The sequence below is a fragment of the Canis lupus genome, chromosome 16 (assembly GCF_048164855.1).
Source record: "Canis lupus baileyi chromosome 16, mCanLup2.hap1, whole genome shotgun sequence".
In the NCBI taxonomy this organism is placed as follows: Eukaryota; Metazoa; Chordata; class Mammalia; order Carnivora; family Canidae; genus Canis; species Canis lupus.
In genome coordinates, this window is record NC_132853.1 from 27,407,239 (window position 1) to 27,422,783 (window position 15,545).

Below are 15,545 nucleotides of genomic sequence, written 5' to 3' on the forward strand. Positions count from 1 at the left end.
TCACCGTTGCTCGGTCTCTTTTAACCGCCGCGGGGGAAGGGGTTACATCCGGGAAACTCGTGAGGGAAATGGCGGGAGATGCTGAGGTAGCCGGGCCTTTGGAATTCCTTGTTCCTTGTTCTTACCTTTCCGCGCGTCAAGGAGCTGTGGCTCGTGCAGGCAGTGTTCTATGCATTCCCCCCTCCCCCCAAAAAAAGACGTGACTGGAATGATCCCCGTGCGCTCCTAGAAGGGGAGAGGTTCACACTCCGAGGAAGGGGGATGGAGGGTGGGGTGGGGAATCAACGGAGGGGGGCGGAGAGAAATCCCATTAGGGCAGAGCGGTTCACGTTCTCCAAGGCGGGCTGAGAAAGTCTGAGAAAGGTTCTAGACTTGAGTGCATAACTTCCTAGCGGCCAAAGAAGCCCCAAGACCAATTTCTGTTCGGCTTGAAGGTGGCATTCCTTGGGTGGGGGAGAGATGTGAGCGACGGGGACCTGAATGAACCTCAGGCTCCTTTCTTGAAGCATGGGAGGAATTGGGACATGGAAGGCATCCTACCTTTGAGTTGTCGAATTTCATTCATTTATGAAAGTAGGGGGCGGAGGCGAATAATTGGAAAGGACTCCCGCTGCTTCTAGGCCTGCTTGGGGGCGCCAAGCTGAAGGCTGTCCTAGTTTTCTTCTATGGATCCTTCCGTTACTTGTCCTCTTTATTCCCTTCCTCCCATTCTTAGACTACCAGCTTGATCGCCCGCGCTTTTTTTCTTCTTAGTTCCCCTTGTTCTATCTTCAGCCCTTTGCCCCTTGCATTACGTTTGGATTGGGCTGGCTTTCTTTAAAATGTGGAATTTGGAGGACGCGCCCATCATTGAACACCTGTCGGGGTTTTTTTGTTTTGTTTTGTTTTGTTTTGTTGTTGTTAAAAATAACAAAGTTAAGTAAAAAAAGCCCAAATCTTTCTCCTCCATCGTAATCCGCTACCCCCCTACCTACCCCCTGGCATTACAGCTTAGGTATCATTTGTGGCCAGTGCTGTTCTCTCCAGGCTGAACCTTGGGTCACTTTAACCTCCACACTTGTGATCCTGGAAGAAATTGAGTATCACACTCACCCCCATTCCCACCTCTAGAAAATGTGAGAGCTTGATATATATGTTATTTTCTTCTGATGTATTCATGAATTGTAGTGCCTATCATATATAAATTTGATTTGAAGGCTTTCGGTTGATTATAACAATTTTGAGTTTTAATTTTCTTTGTGAGAGTCTGTGGGGGATGGCATGGAGGTGGGGATGGCAGTGAAGAAGGAAGAATTTTTTGCCCTTTTCCAAACCTGTAATAATGAACTTTTAGCTTAAAGTTTTGTTATTATTATTATTATTTTTTATAATTAACTGTCTTTAAACAAAGAAACAAAAGAACCAAAAACATGTCAAGTATCCTAGTTTGATTCTGTCAACAGGCATAAATGTTTAAGTGTCTTGCTCCTTTCCCCATTCTGAATTCCTCCCTTTGGATGGATATTTCTGCCTAATTGTAAGATGGTAAATGGTAGTAATTCAGTTACAGTTTTTCGCCCCCCTTCAAGTTGGCTGTTTATTTTTGAGGTACCAATTAAGAGTTTTTTGGACTTTGCATGAAAGTCAGTATTCTCACGGTACTTTTTTTTTTTTTTTTTAGATTGAACACATTTTAATTTAAGAAGAAAATGATTGAGTGTACATCCTGAAAAAAAGTTCTAGAAAATTATAAGATAGCCAGATTCTTAAGCTTTTAGGTGTTTGAATAATGGGGTAGTTTTAAAAATTCTTTTTAAGAGATGAGAAGAAAGCAAGTCTTAAATTATTTGCAGGTAACCTAATGGTAGCCTTCCCCCCCCCCTTAAAGTTATTAGTTTGTTTCCATAATCATCGGAGTTTAAAAAATGTATTTGAACTATTATAGTTTGTTGTTACTGCTTTCTCTTGACTGGATAGTAAAAGATGGTATGTCTCATCTTCAGATTTGCCATGTGCTTTAAAATGTCTTATCTATGAACTGGTTTATGGTTTAGTTTGTAAGATTGGAAAGAAATGATTTACTATACACTTCACTGAGTTTTGGTTCTACATTACTCGAATAAAGGATTTGTTGAAGAACTAATGTTAAAAGTTTAATAAATGAAAGAGAGTGGATACTATTTAACTTTGAAAAGAAAGTACTTATTCTAATTTTGTAGTCAGCCTGGTTCTCATTTTTAAAATATTTCATATTTTTCTTGTTTGAATTAACTTCTAGTCCAGAAAATTAAACATTTGTCTCTGAAGCACTTGTCTTTAAAACCTGATCCTTGGCTAGTAGAATTGAACTATTCTAATACCTGAGTTATGTGGCCTAGGATTTGAGGTCAAGTCACTTACTCATGTTCCAGCTATCCTTAATTTGAGTTTATTTTTTAGGGGGTTGAATCTAAGTAGCTGAACTAGACTATTTAGTTTAGTGAAAGTAATGGAGAGTATTTTTGCATCAATCAACATTATTAAGGGAGGAATAAGCTCATTTTAGTGTAATCTTTGTTGTCTTTTTTTCCGTTCACTTACTGGTTCAAGTGGTATTTGCCTAGTGTTCTTTTAAGGTACCACTAGTGATAGTGCACAAAAGTACAGTGGGATACTGTGATACTATTTCTATTTCTGGGTTTATATCTGACATTTAAATGGTTTCTTACCAGTTAAAAGGTTAGGATAATGATAGTTGGCTTGAATCCAAGAAAACCTTATTCATAAATCTCAGAACCTCCCTCTGTACCATTATTATTTCTTCCGTGATTTTTGTACATATGAGGAAATAGAGATGATTTCTTCCTATATTTCAGATCTTTAGGGGTTAATTGAAATCTTAAAATCCCCTTCCATAGTATTCCCTTAGGTAGCGTCTTATTTAGGACATTAATTTCCTGGGAGTCTGTAAACTTTTGAGGTAAGAAGCCATAAGATGGTTAAGAGCTTTTTAGTTTATTGTAGTTTAGATTCCAGAAAGATAGATTATTTAGAGATTGAGGAAACTTATTTTGCTTTTCATTTGTTTTCTCTGATATGCTTACTTAATCAGTCAGTTTCAATGGGGGAGCTGAACAACACATTTCAGCAAAACGTAGTTTTCACGACTTTGCCTTAGTAGTAATTATAACCGGTTTTGTTAATACTAGTCTTAAGGTAGTAACAATACCCATGTTAATAACTTCCAAAGCTTAGGACGTATTTACAAAATTCCTTTCTCTATGTTTCTGTTGAATATTAATCATAAGTTAGTCATCAGAAAACTATTATTTTGATATTTAAGTTCAGTTCTTTCTTTTTAACATTGATATACATGTTCTTAGGTTTTGGATGTCTTCTGTCCAAAATGGCAACCCTTCTTTAAATTCTTTTCACATTGAAGCTTCAACTGATGCAAGATGCTTTTGTGTTCCTTTCCTACCAATTTCTGCTAACGAATGCTCTGACTTTATTGCACTACTGTACTTTACAGCTAGCAGTGCAATAGTATCGTCAAAGCATCTGAAAGCAGAATGCACACCAGAATTTTGATTCTTGCTTTACATCTTTCTTCAGTATCTGTGAGTAATTTATGATAATCCTTGTTGCTGAAAAGTATATAATTTTATTACCCAAAGTATATGTTTTAGGAAGTCCTAATTTAAAAACAAAAACAAAAACAAAACCTTTTTTTTTCTTTTAACTAGTTAAAAACTCACTATCGTAATTAATGCTGAAATGCATTAAAATAACAATTTTTATAGTTGAAGTTGTTATGCCTTGTTTAAATGAGTAGTTGTATTTTTCTTCTTTCTGTAATAGATCTGGATAGATTCTGGCAAATCTTGAGTTTTTTTTGAGTTTTAAGATGAATTAGTAAGTAATGAAAACAATCTCTGCTGTATATTTCATAAGATAAATTGCTCCAAATCCTAATTGGTGTTAATTTTGTGTACAATATAGTTCATCCTTGAATTTCAAACTAAGAATGTTTGTTTTAAAGTTCTTTTTTTGTAATAATGAAACAGAATAAAATGTGAATCCGTTACTTTTTTTGTAATCAGTTTTGAGATATAATTTACATACAATAAACTTACAATTACTTAAAATAAAATTACAACAATTTTAGTTGCACGATTTGATGAATTTTGACAAATGTGGGCAGTGATGTAACCACCAATGATAGAACATTTCTATCACCTAAAGTCCCCTGTACCCCTTTGTAGTCAACCTCCTTTTCCCAAACTCCCTAACAGTCATTGATCTCTAGTTTTGCCATTTCTAGAAGTTAAGGTAAATGGGTTCATTTATGGCTTACAGTTTTTTATGCCTGGCTTCCTGCACTTAGTACAGGGCTTCTGAGATTCACCCACATTGTTGTGCATATTACTAGTTGGACCATTTGTATTGCTGAGTGGTATTTCATTGGTATAGACTATTACAAACTATCTATTTACCAGATTATGGACTTTGGGTTGTTTCCAGGTTTTACCTAGTATGAATAAAGTTGTTATAAACATTGTATTCTGTTTGTTTGGACATAATGTTTTTGTTTCTCTTGGTTAGTGTGATAAAAATACGTGTTTCATCTCATAAAAAATCACTAAAATCTTTACCAAAGCTATGATTTAGAGTTCCAGTTTCTCCACATTCTTACCAACATTCTGTATCTTAGTATTGTCAGTCTTTTTTTTTTTTTTTTTTAAGATTTTGTCTATTTATTCATGAGAGACATAAAGAGAGAGAGAGAGAGGCAGAGACACAGGCAGAGGGAGAAGCACGCCCCATACAGGAAGCTAGATGTGGGACTTGATCCCAGGACTCCAGGATCACGCCCTGGGCTGAAGGCAGGCGCCAAACTGTTGAGCAACCCAGGCATCCCTTTTTTTTTTTTTTTTTTAATTAATTTATCTTAGGGAGATTGAGCACCAGTGGGATGGGCAGAGGGAGAGGGAGAGAGAGAGAATCCCAAGCAGACTCCACAGCAAGTATAAAGCCCAATGTGGGATTCGATCCCATGACTCATGAGATCATGACTTGAGCCAAAATCAAGAGTCACTCAGTCACGTCAGACTTCATTTTAGCTATTCTAATAGTTGTATAGTGATATCTCCTTATAGTTTGAATTTGCATTTCTTTAGTGGTTAATGATATTGAATATCTTTTCATGTGCTTATTTGCTGTTGGAATATCTTCTTTAGTAAAATATCTGTTGAAATCTTTTGCCTATTTTTAAATTGAAATGTTTGTCTTTTTAACTATTACAAGAGTCTTTTAATTTTTTCTGTTATTTGCCCTCTCACATAAAAAATTTGGATGAAGTCTAATTTATACATCTATTCTGCTATGGATTATGCTTTTTGTGTTTTATCTCAGAAATCTTTGCCTAACTCAAGGTCCACAAATGTTTTCTTCTAGAAGGTTTATAGTTTTAGTTTTTACATTTATTATAAAAAATTATTTATTTATTTTAGAGAGAGATTGGATGAGCAGTGTGAGGGAGAGGGACAGGAGAAGAAGACTCCCTGCTGAGTGTGGAACCTAACATGGAGCTTAATCCCAGGACCCCAAGATTCTGGCCTGAGCTGACTCCAAGAGTTGGGCATCTAACCAACTCAGCCACCACACACCCTATTTTTTACATTTATATCTCTATTTATTTATTTAAAGATTTTATTTATTCATGAGAGACACAGAGAGAGAGGCAGAGACATAGGCAGTGGCTCCCTATGAGGATCTCAGTGTGGAACTGGACCCTGGGATCATGACCCGAGTCTGAAGGCAGACGCTCAAGCACTGAGCCTCCCCAGATGCCCGATCTCTGTCCATTTAGAGGTAATTTTTGTATGTGGTATAAGTGAGGGTAGAAAGTCTTTTTATTTATTTATTTGTTTTGCATATGGATATTCCTTTTTTCTGGTACCATTTGTTGAAAAGACTATCATTTTCCTGTTGAATTACCCTTAACTCCTTTTTTTCTTTTTTTAAGATTTTATTTATATATTCATGAGAGACCGAGAGAGAGGCAGAGACACAGGCAGAGAAGCAGGCTCCATGCAGGGAGCCAGATGTGGGACTTAATCCTGGGACTCCAGGATCATGCCCTTGGGCGGAAGGCAGGCACTCAGCTGCTGAGCCACCCAGGCATACCCCCTTAGTTCCTTTGTAACAAATCATTTGAACATGTATGTATGGGGTGGTTTGTTTGTTTAAAGATTTTATTTATTTGAAAAAGAGAGAAAGAGGGAGCATGAAAATGTGTGTGGGGGGAGGGGTAGGTAGAGAAAGAGGGAGAAAGAACCTCAAGCAGACTGTGCTGACAACCCTGAGATTGTGATCTGACCTGAAATCAAGAACCAGCCGAGCCACCCAGACACCCTTCCTTCTCCTCACCATCTGATACATTTTTTTATTCTTATTCTACTAATACATAATCTTTTACCCAGAAAACTTAATGGTTGTAAAGCTCTGGATTGAAAGAAAACTCAATGATATATCTAAAAAGAAATGCAGCCCTGCCGCCACCAACATGGAGATCTTGTACCGCGTTGCGTTCCTAGTGCTCGAATGCCCGAACCTGAAGCTGAAGAAGCCGCCCTGGGTGCACATGCGGTCGGCCATGACGGTGTATGCTGTGGTGGTGGTGTCTTACTTCCTCATCACCGGAGGAATAATTTATGATGTTATTGTTGAACCTCCAAGTGTTGGTACTATGACTGATGAACATGGACATCAGAGACCAGTAGCTTTCTTGGCCTCCAGAGTAAATGGACAATATATTATGGAAGGACTTGCATCCAGCTTCCTGTTTACAATGGGAGGTTTAGGTTTCATAATCCTGGACCGATCGAATGCACCAAATATTCCAAAACTCAATAGATTTCTTCTTCTATTCATTGGATTCGTCTGTGTCCTATTGAGTTTTTTCATGGCTAGAGTATTCATGAGAATGAAACTGCCGGGCTACCTGATGGGTTAAAAAATGCCTTTTGACAAGAAATCTGTGGATATTGGATTTGCTCCTGTTAATGAAGTTTTAAAGGCTGTACCAATCCTCTGATGTGAAATATGGAAAAAGAGTGAAGCAGCAGAAAAGAAGCATCTCGTGAGAAATAGGAATCATATTAAAGCTTGAACTAGAATGTCTTCTTGGTATCAAAGAGACAAACTTCTCACAGTATTTCTCCTGCTGGCCTGTACTGACACACCAATGATGTTTAGTGGCATTTTCTTCTTAGTTTTTCATTTCTTAAAGAAAATATACTCCCATTTCCACAACTATAATATTGAATAAAGTGATTATTTCTTACAGCCCCCTTAAAAAAATAAAATAAATAAAAATAAATAAGAAGAAATGCATTACATTGTTAACAATTAACCCTTTTTTTAAGTGACTCCATGCCCCATGTGGGGCTTGAATCAGGACCCTGAGATCAAAAGTCGCATGCTCTACTGAGTTTTGAGCTCAGTTTTATTTTATTTTTTTATTTTTTTAAATTTTTATTTATTTATGATAGTCACACAGAGAGAGAGAGGGAGGCAGAGACACAGGCAGAGGGAGAAGCAGGCTCCATGCACCGGGAGCCTGATGTGGGATTCGATCCCGGGTCTCCAGGATCGCGCCCTGGGCCAAAGGCAGGCGCCAAACCGCTGCGCCACCCAGGGATCCCTGAGCTCAGTTTTATTCCATTATGTCATATACACTGTCATGGTTGCTGTTGCTTTAGAGTAAGTCTTTTTTTTTTTTTTTTTTTTAATTATTGGCTTCAGAGGTAGAACTGATTCATCAGTTGCATATAACACTCAGTGTTCATTTTACTAAGTGCCCTTCTTAATGCCCATCATCCAATTACGGATGATAACTGGATATCCATCCCCTCCAGCAACCCTGAATCTGTTTACTAAAGTTAAGAGTCTCTTATGGTTTGTCTTTGTATGGTAAGTCTTGAAATCATCTAGTGTAAGGCCTCAAACTTTGCCCTTGTTTTCTGAAACTTTTAAATTATTTTGCATTTCCTTTTTAAATTTTTTTTAATTTTTTAATTTTATTTATTTTTTATTATTTTATTATTTTTATTTTTATTTTTTTTTAACATTTTGCATTTCCAAATAAGGTTTTGGTTTTGGTTTTGGTCAATTTCTACCAAAAAAAAAAAAAAAAAAAAAAGCCTTTTGAGATTTTGGGTGGGATTGATGTTGAATCTAGAGAATAATTTGGGGAATTGATAGTTTAATAATAATGAGTTTTCTAATGCTTGAACGTTATCTCTCCATTTGTTAGGTCTTTTTTTTTTTTTTTTTTTTTTATGATAGGCACACAGTGAGAGAGAGAGAGGCAGAGACACAGGCAGAGGGAGAAGCAGGCTCCATACACCGGGAGCCCGACGTGGGATTCGATCCCGGGTCTCCAGGATCGCGCCCTGGGCCAAAGGCAGGCGTCAAACCGCTGCACCACCCAGGGATCCCGATTTGTTAGGTCTTTTAAAGTTCCTTTCAATAGTGTTTTGTAGTTTTTAGTGTATAGGTCTTGTTTATAAATTTTTCATAACCTGCTTAGTGTGATTTCTATTTCTGCTCTATATCTTAACAGTAGAGCAAGAACTGTTATAACATATTCTAAATAAATTACAGAAATTTAAAAAAAAGTAAGCTATTTGTTAAGCAAATGTCCTTAAAAGCCAGGAGAATGGATACCAGAAGGAAAAAAGGATCTGAGATATTAGGCATGGACTCAAGGACATCATTTGGTAGGGAATGAAGAACATGACTGCTTGGGAGAAAACCATTTTGTTCCCAAATTTTATATATAAAGACATTCTGAGTTATCTCTCTTAGCTTAAATGTGGCTGTTTTCCTCTTTGACTTTTAATTTCCTACCATTCTCTCTTGGGCTATTTAAGCACTTGGGTAGAATTTTGTGTTTTTTAATAATATAGGATATTACATGGTGAGGGACTGAGGGAAGAAAACTGCTTAATTTGAGGACCTCATTTCTTTAAAGAAGTGAATTGAGGGGCACCTGGCTGGCTTAGTCAGTATAGCATGCAACTTTTTTTTTTTTTTTTTTTTTTAAGATTTATTTATTTATTCGTGAGAGACCCATATAGAGAGGCAGAGACACAGGCAGAGGGAGAAGCAGGCCCCATGCAGGGAGTGGGTGGGTCTCCAGGATCAGGCCCAGGCTGCCCCAGCATGAGACTTTTGATCTTAGGTCCTGAGTTCAAGCCCCACATTGGGCATGGAGTCACTTAAAAAAAAAAAAAGGTGAATTGTTAACAATGTAATGCATTTCTTTTTAGATGTATCACTTGAGTCTTCTTTCTTTTTTTTAATTTTTTTACTTATTTATGATAGTCATACAGAGAGAGAGAGAGAGGCAGAGACAGAGGCAGAGGGAGAAGCAGGCTCCATGCACAGGGAGCCCGACGTGGGATTTGATCCCGGGTCTCCAGGATCACGCCTTGGGCCAAAGGCAGGCGCCAAACTGCTGCGCCACCCAGGGATCCCCTTGAGTCTTCTTTCTATCCAGAGCTTTACAACCATTAAGTTTTCTGGGTAAAAGATTATATATTAGTAGAATAAGAATAAAAAAAAAAATGTACCAGATGGTGAGGAGAAGGAAGGTTTCTTCTGCCTTGAACTGTATTTTGATATGAACACATCTTCAATTTCAATAATAGTACATGAAAGACCATACATTTGAATTCATTTAAAGTCAATTGGGAAATTTTAGGTTTTGAAACAAAAAATATCTTACCTTTGTTACGCAAATATAGTACAAAGTAGGGACACCCAGGTAGGTGGCTCACTGGCTTAGCACCTGCCTTCAGCCGAGGGTGTGATCCTGGAGTCCCCAGATTGAGTCCCCGCATCAGGCTCCCCGCATGGAGCCTGCTTTTCCCTCTGCCTGTGTCTCTGCCTCTCTCTGTGTCTCTCATGAATAAATAAAATCTTTAAAAAATATATAAATATATAGTACAAAGTTTCAATATTAAGAATCCCTCTTATTTTTAAAATATTTTATTTATTTATTTGAGAGAGAGAGAGAGAGAGAAAGAGCACAAAAGCATGAGTAGGGGAGAGGGGCAGGGAGAGAGGCAGAAGCCCACTCAGGGACCTTGGGATCATGACCCCAGCTGAAGGCAGATGCTTAACTGACTGAGCCACTAAGGGGCCCCAGGAATATCTCTGATAAAATCTATTCTCAGACTTTAACAGGTTTTACTTCTATTTTATCTCAATATATAACATTTTAAAAGTTTGAGAAAGTCCATCCTTGATTCTTTGATTCAGTGTTTTTGTTCTCATTTTATAATTGAGGAAATCTAAGTTTTGACTAAGATTTTCATGTAGTGACAGTGATTGTAAAATACATTTAACTTTATAGAACAATTTATTTTTCTTAGGAAATGTGTAACTTTATAAATTCTTCCTTTCCCCATTCAATCTGCCTAATTGTAAATGACAGCACTTCAAACTTTCAGTGTTACTAGAGCAGGCTGGCACTAGAGGATAAATAAATAAATAAAAATAAATAAATAAATAAATAAATAAATAAATAAATAAATAAATAAATAAATAAATAACAGTGTCTGCCTTTTTTGTACCTAGCGATATGCTTAGCATTTGGGTTTCAAATCAATCACACTTTTTTTTTTGGATGACAAAAAAATCAGACTGTCTCTTGGTACTTATTGTACTTTCCATTTTTTTCCCCCTGCTCCATCTAGGAGTACAGACATTCATTTCATTTGCCAATGTTCATTAGCTTGTCATTGACACTAAGACAGAAGCTACATTTCTCTTAAAGTGATGGTTTTTAATCTTTTTTTTTTTTTTTCCTTTGTGCCATAGATCTTTAGTGGACCTCCACCTCACCAGAAAAATTTACAGAGATACATTAGCTTGCTAACTAGTAAGCAGGGATTTGTATACCTTTGCCCCCATGGGATCAGAGGCCCCTTAAGACTATGCTATCCAGGGGCACCTGGGTCACACAGTTGGTTAAGCATTCAACTGTTGGTTCCATCTCAGGGTCCTACGCTTGAACCCTGTGTTGGGGTCCCTACTTGGCCTGAAGCTTGCTTGAGTTTTCTCTCCCTCTGCTCCTTCCACTCGTGCTCTCTCTCTCTCTAAAATAAATCTTAAAAAGAAAAAAGAAAGAATATTCGCTATTTAGAGGTTGAAAGTATTTGAAATTAATACTTTTTCAGTATATATACATAAGTAAGAATTGCTGCCAAACATGTACTCCCTCAAGTTTATACTAAGTTTTTGTTTCAAGTATGTCCACTATTTGTGTTCTATAGTTTGGGAATGTACCTGTGTTGTCATATTGATGACATATTCTAACTTTATAATTTTAAGATGATTTATCATGAGTATTTTATACACACATTATAAATATTATCGATTTCACAATATTCTCTGTATTACACAATATAGTATTTGAACTGTGCTGTTTGCTAGGCACTATCAGAGATCAGTGATTTTAAAAATTAGCCTCGCATATTTGGAACAGTGAAATTCACTGGCTGAGGTATAAAATGTGAAGCTTGGTGGGGAGTATGTTAATGTCATCTTGTGAAGAATTATACTAAGAGTTGGAATTAATTCTATAGGTATTGGGGAACCCCAGTGATCTTTAAAAAATTTTTTTTAATAAAGATTTTATTTTTAAGTACGCTATAACCAGCATGAGTCCTGAAACTATAGCCCGGAGATCAAAAGACACATATCCCGCTGACTGAGCCAGCCAGGTGCCCAAACCTCAATGATCTTTAAGAGTGACTTAGTATATAGAATGTACTTATGCTTAAAAAATGTACTTTAAATAGTTATACATGTAATGCATATTCATTGTAATTTAATTAGAAGACAGGCAAAATGAAATAAAACCCTACAATTTTATGAGTATTAAGCCTATGTTGTAGATTTTTTATTTTTTTGCAGGTATGTATTTAACTTTTTTTTTAAAGATTTATTTACTAGGGCAGCCCCGGTGGCGCAGCAGTTTAGCGCCGCCTGCAGCCCAGGGTGTGATCCTGGAGACTCTGGATCGAGTTCCATGTCGGGCTCTCTGCATGGAGCCTGCTTCTCCCTCTGCCTATGTCTCTGCCTCTCATTCTCTCTCTGTGTTTCTATGAATAAATCTTAAAAAAAAAAAAGATTTATTTACTTATTTTAGAGAAAGAGATAAAGGTGTTTTAAAATCTGCACTGGAGAGAGGGGAATGAAAAGAAAGGAGTGTGTTTATTAAATACTAGTTTCTTTGTTTGATACTACTGCTAACCTAGATCTGGAAGTATTAAAATGCCTAATTCTCTCTTAGAATGATGTTTCTATGGAAAATGTATTTCTAAGCCTAATTACTGAGTCTAGAATGTACCTCTACCAACTTCTCTCATCTCATGTTTTAAATTGGTCTGGAGTTCTTTTCTCCTTGCTGCCAAATAGTTGAGTGGAGTTTATTATTTTTTTATAAACTTTTTAATTTTAAAAAATTTTTTAAAAGATTTTATTTATTTATTAATGAGAGCCACAGAGGGAGGCAGAGACATAGGCAGAGAAGCAGGCTCTATGCGAGAAGCCTGATGCCAGACTCAATCCCTGGACTCCAGGATCACGCCCTGAGCCAAACAAAGGCAGATGTTCAACCACTGAGTCACCTAGGTGCCCCTTGAATGGAGTTTAATATCTTTTGCCATTTACTTAAAGTGTTAAGCTAATTATATAATTCTAGTATATGTTTTGAAAATATGTAGCATATTCTAAAACTCAAAATTATTACCTAAACTATTCCTTTTCCTGTTTTTTTTTTTAATTTATTTATTTATTTATGATAGTCACAGAGAGAGAGAGAGAGGCAGAGACTCAGGCAGAGGGAGAAGCAGGCTCCATGCACCGGGAGCCTGATGTGGGATTCGATCCCGGGTCTTCAGGATCGCGCCCTGGGCCAAAGGCAGGCGCCAAACCACTGCACCACCCAGGGATCCCCCTTTTCCTGTTTATATAGTATCTTCCTTACAGTCCCAGTCTGTTTCCAGTGATGTCCAATTGGCGGGCACCTGGGTTGCTAAGTCAGTTAAGCATCTGCTTTAGGCTCAGGTCATGTTCCCAGGGTCCTGGGATTGAGACTTGCATTGGGCTCCCTGCTCAGTGGGGAGTCTGCTTCTCCCTCTGCCTCTCCCCTGGCTTGTGCTCTCTCACTTTCTTTCTCTGTCAAATAAATAAATAAAATCCTTAAAAAGGAGGGGGAGTGTTCAATTGGCAGAATGTAATTTGGCTGTTTTGGGGGCTTTAATGTTGATTTCAATGGACTTCACCCAGCTAAATTGCATATTTAATTTATCACTCATAAGATGGGTATAAAAGTTTCCATTTATTTTTATTACTGATTTAGAAGAAAACTGGTTTCTGAAATATGAATGTCTTGGGTTTTAAAAAATTCACCAATTTTGGGGGTGCCTGGGTGACTCAGCTGGTTAAGCATTTGATTCTTAATGTTGGCTCAGATCTTGATCTCAGAGTTGTGAGATCAAGAGCCATGTTGGGTTCCACACTGTGCGTGGAACCTGCTTAAGATTCTTTCTCTCCCTCTCCCTCAGCATTTCTGCCCCCCAATTTCACTAATTTTAAGTATTCTAATACTAAAAATAAGATAGGTAGCTAAAGTTAATTAAAGAGCAACCTCACTGTTAACAAGGCGTAAAGAGGCTAATTTATAACTGAGGAGGGCTGTGAATAATGTTTATCAGCATTAGTTTGTTCCCTTAGACCACTAATGAATTTTGGAGACTAATAATATTTGGTCAGCAAATTTCCTACCATGTGACTAAAAAATTTTCTGTTTATGACCAGATCCTAGAACCCTATCGATATTGTCTCTGCTGTGTAAATAGCTCTGAGTAGTGCAATATTGCTTATAGGGTTTTGGTGTTTGGGAAGAACGATGGGCAGGTTGCAGAAATTATATAGTTGAAACTGAAATGACAGTCAACTTTGTTTTGGAAGAAAACAGATAGTAGAAGCTAAATCTTAACTATAAACATTAAAATCTGAAACTCAAATGTCAAGTTTTAATATCTTAGAAGAAGGAAATTCGTCTTTTCTAAATTCTAATATTTTGATAAATTAAACTTGGATTTATTTTTAGTATTATGAAATAAAAGAATATTAGTGTTGGAAGGGACCTTAGATTTCCAACTCTTTTATTTAATAGAAGAGACCCAGAGAGATGGAAGACTAACCTAAGGCCACATAGCTTGTTAGTGATACCAGGGCTAGAACTTCTACCATATATTATATCTCAGTTCTTTTACTTTCTTTTTTCTGGACTATATTACCAGGTTATGCTCAGAGGGAATTTTTTAAAGGACTAACTTGTGATATTAGGTTTGAAACTTAAAAACAAAAAAACCTTTGGTAAAGTCTTAACACTGCCCCCCTTCCCCATCTCTGAGACTCTTACTGGCTTTAATGTCATGTATATTGTGTATAGACTTTGGTCTAACTGCATAAAAAACATAGTAATGAAAATAGAACTAGAGGCAAATCACTTAGTTTCTTTGTTTATATGAAAATGAAGGGTTCAAAGCAGAAAATCTTGTTTTTCTAATTTTCAGCATCACATTTGTATCCTTTTATCTTTTTCCCCCCTGCTTATTCCCTAGCCCATTGACTTCACTAATAAGTAAAAACTTCCCTTTGTATTTATCATGAAATGTTCTGTTCAGTTCTTCACAGGATTACATTCTACTTCCAAGCTGTTTTTCTCACATTGTTTTTTAAAATTTTTAATTGTGGTAAAATATACTTAACAAAATTTACCATTTTAAGTTTATAGTTTAGTGGTATTAAGTACATTCACATTGTTGTACAACTACAACCACCACCCATTTCCAGAACTTCTTCATCTTTCCAAACTCAAACTCTGGACCCATTAAATTAAATCCCTATAATTTAATTTTTAGTTATGCCTGTGTTTAACAACTGGTTTACAAACGTTTTTGAAAATTTAGCTGACTCCATCATATCATTGATTGAGAGCACACTCTTTGGTATCTTATTATAATAGAAGTTACTTAAAAAATTATGCTTAGGGGATCCCTGGGTGGCGCAGCGGTTTAGTGCCTGCCTTTGGCCCGGGGCGTGATCCTGGAGACCCGGGATCGAATCCCACGTTGGGCTCCCAGTGCATGGAGCCTGCTTCTCCCTCTGCCTATGTCTCTGCCTCTCTCTCTCTCTCTCTCTCTGTGTGACTATCATAAGTAAATAAAAAATTAAAAAAAAAGTTATGCTTAGATTGTTAAGTAATATCATCAATTATATATAAAGCTGTGGAACTGTAGTCTTTTTCAATAATTAAACAAATTAGGTCTTGAATGTGTAGTCTTTGTTTAATTTGTTTAATTTGGTTTGCCCTCTCCCTTGTCCCTTTCCTCATACTCTCCATCCAAATGTTATATAGGTTAGTACGTTTTTTTTAATGTAAAAGAAATGTTGTCCCTGAGCATATTCCAATATGGGAAATTAAGCCAATAGGAATT

At 36.8% G+C, this 15,545-nt stretch overlaps 2 protein-coding genes and 1 long non-coding RNA gene across 5 annotated transcripts in view; all 3 read left to right on the plus strand.

The window, feature by feature from the left end:
- The window catches only part of SKA2 (spindle and kinetochore associated complex subunit 2), a 35,726-nt gene that overhangs the window by 299 nt on the left and 19,882 nt on the right, over positions 1-15,545 (plus strand). Inside the window, exon 2 of one of the 3 annotated variants that reach the window (XM_072779779.1) lies at positions 1,661-1,832. The exons of 1 other annotated variant lie outside the window; for it this stretch is intronic. In XM_072779779.1, coding sequence (XP_072635880.1) covers positions 1,800-1,832 — 33 coding nt within the window. In that variant the 5' untranslated portion in view covers positions 1,661-1,799. Of the gene's footprint in view, positions 1-1,660; positions 1,833-3,515; positions 3,579-15,545 lie in introns of those variants that run through there. One more of the 3 variants, XM_072779777.1, reaches the window with a different exon arrangement.
- LOC140607472 (uncharacterized) lies at positions 343-1,408 on the plus strand. Its single transcript, XR_012009473.1, has 2 exons — positions 343-434; positions 990-1,408. It is a non-coding gene; the product is annotated as an uncharacterized lncRNA (long non-coding RNA).
- Positions 5,890-15,545, plus strand: part of LOC140606414 (oligosaccharyltransferase complex subunit OSTC-like) — a 29,538-nt gene continuing 19,882 nt past the window's right edge. Inside the window, exon 1 of the mRNA XM_072779776.1 lies at positions 5,890-8,473. Within this exon, the coding sequence (XP_072635877.1) occupies positions 6,452-6,976 (525 nt within the window). The 5' untranslated portion in view covers positions 5,890-6,451 and the 3' untranslated portion in view covers positions 6,977-8,473. The remainder of the gene's footprint in view (positions 8,474-15,545) is intronic.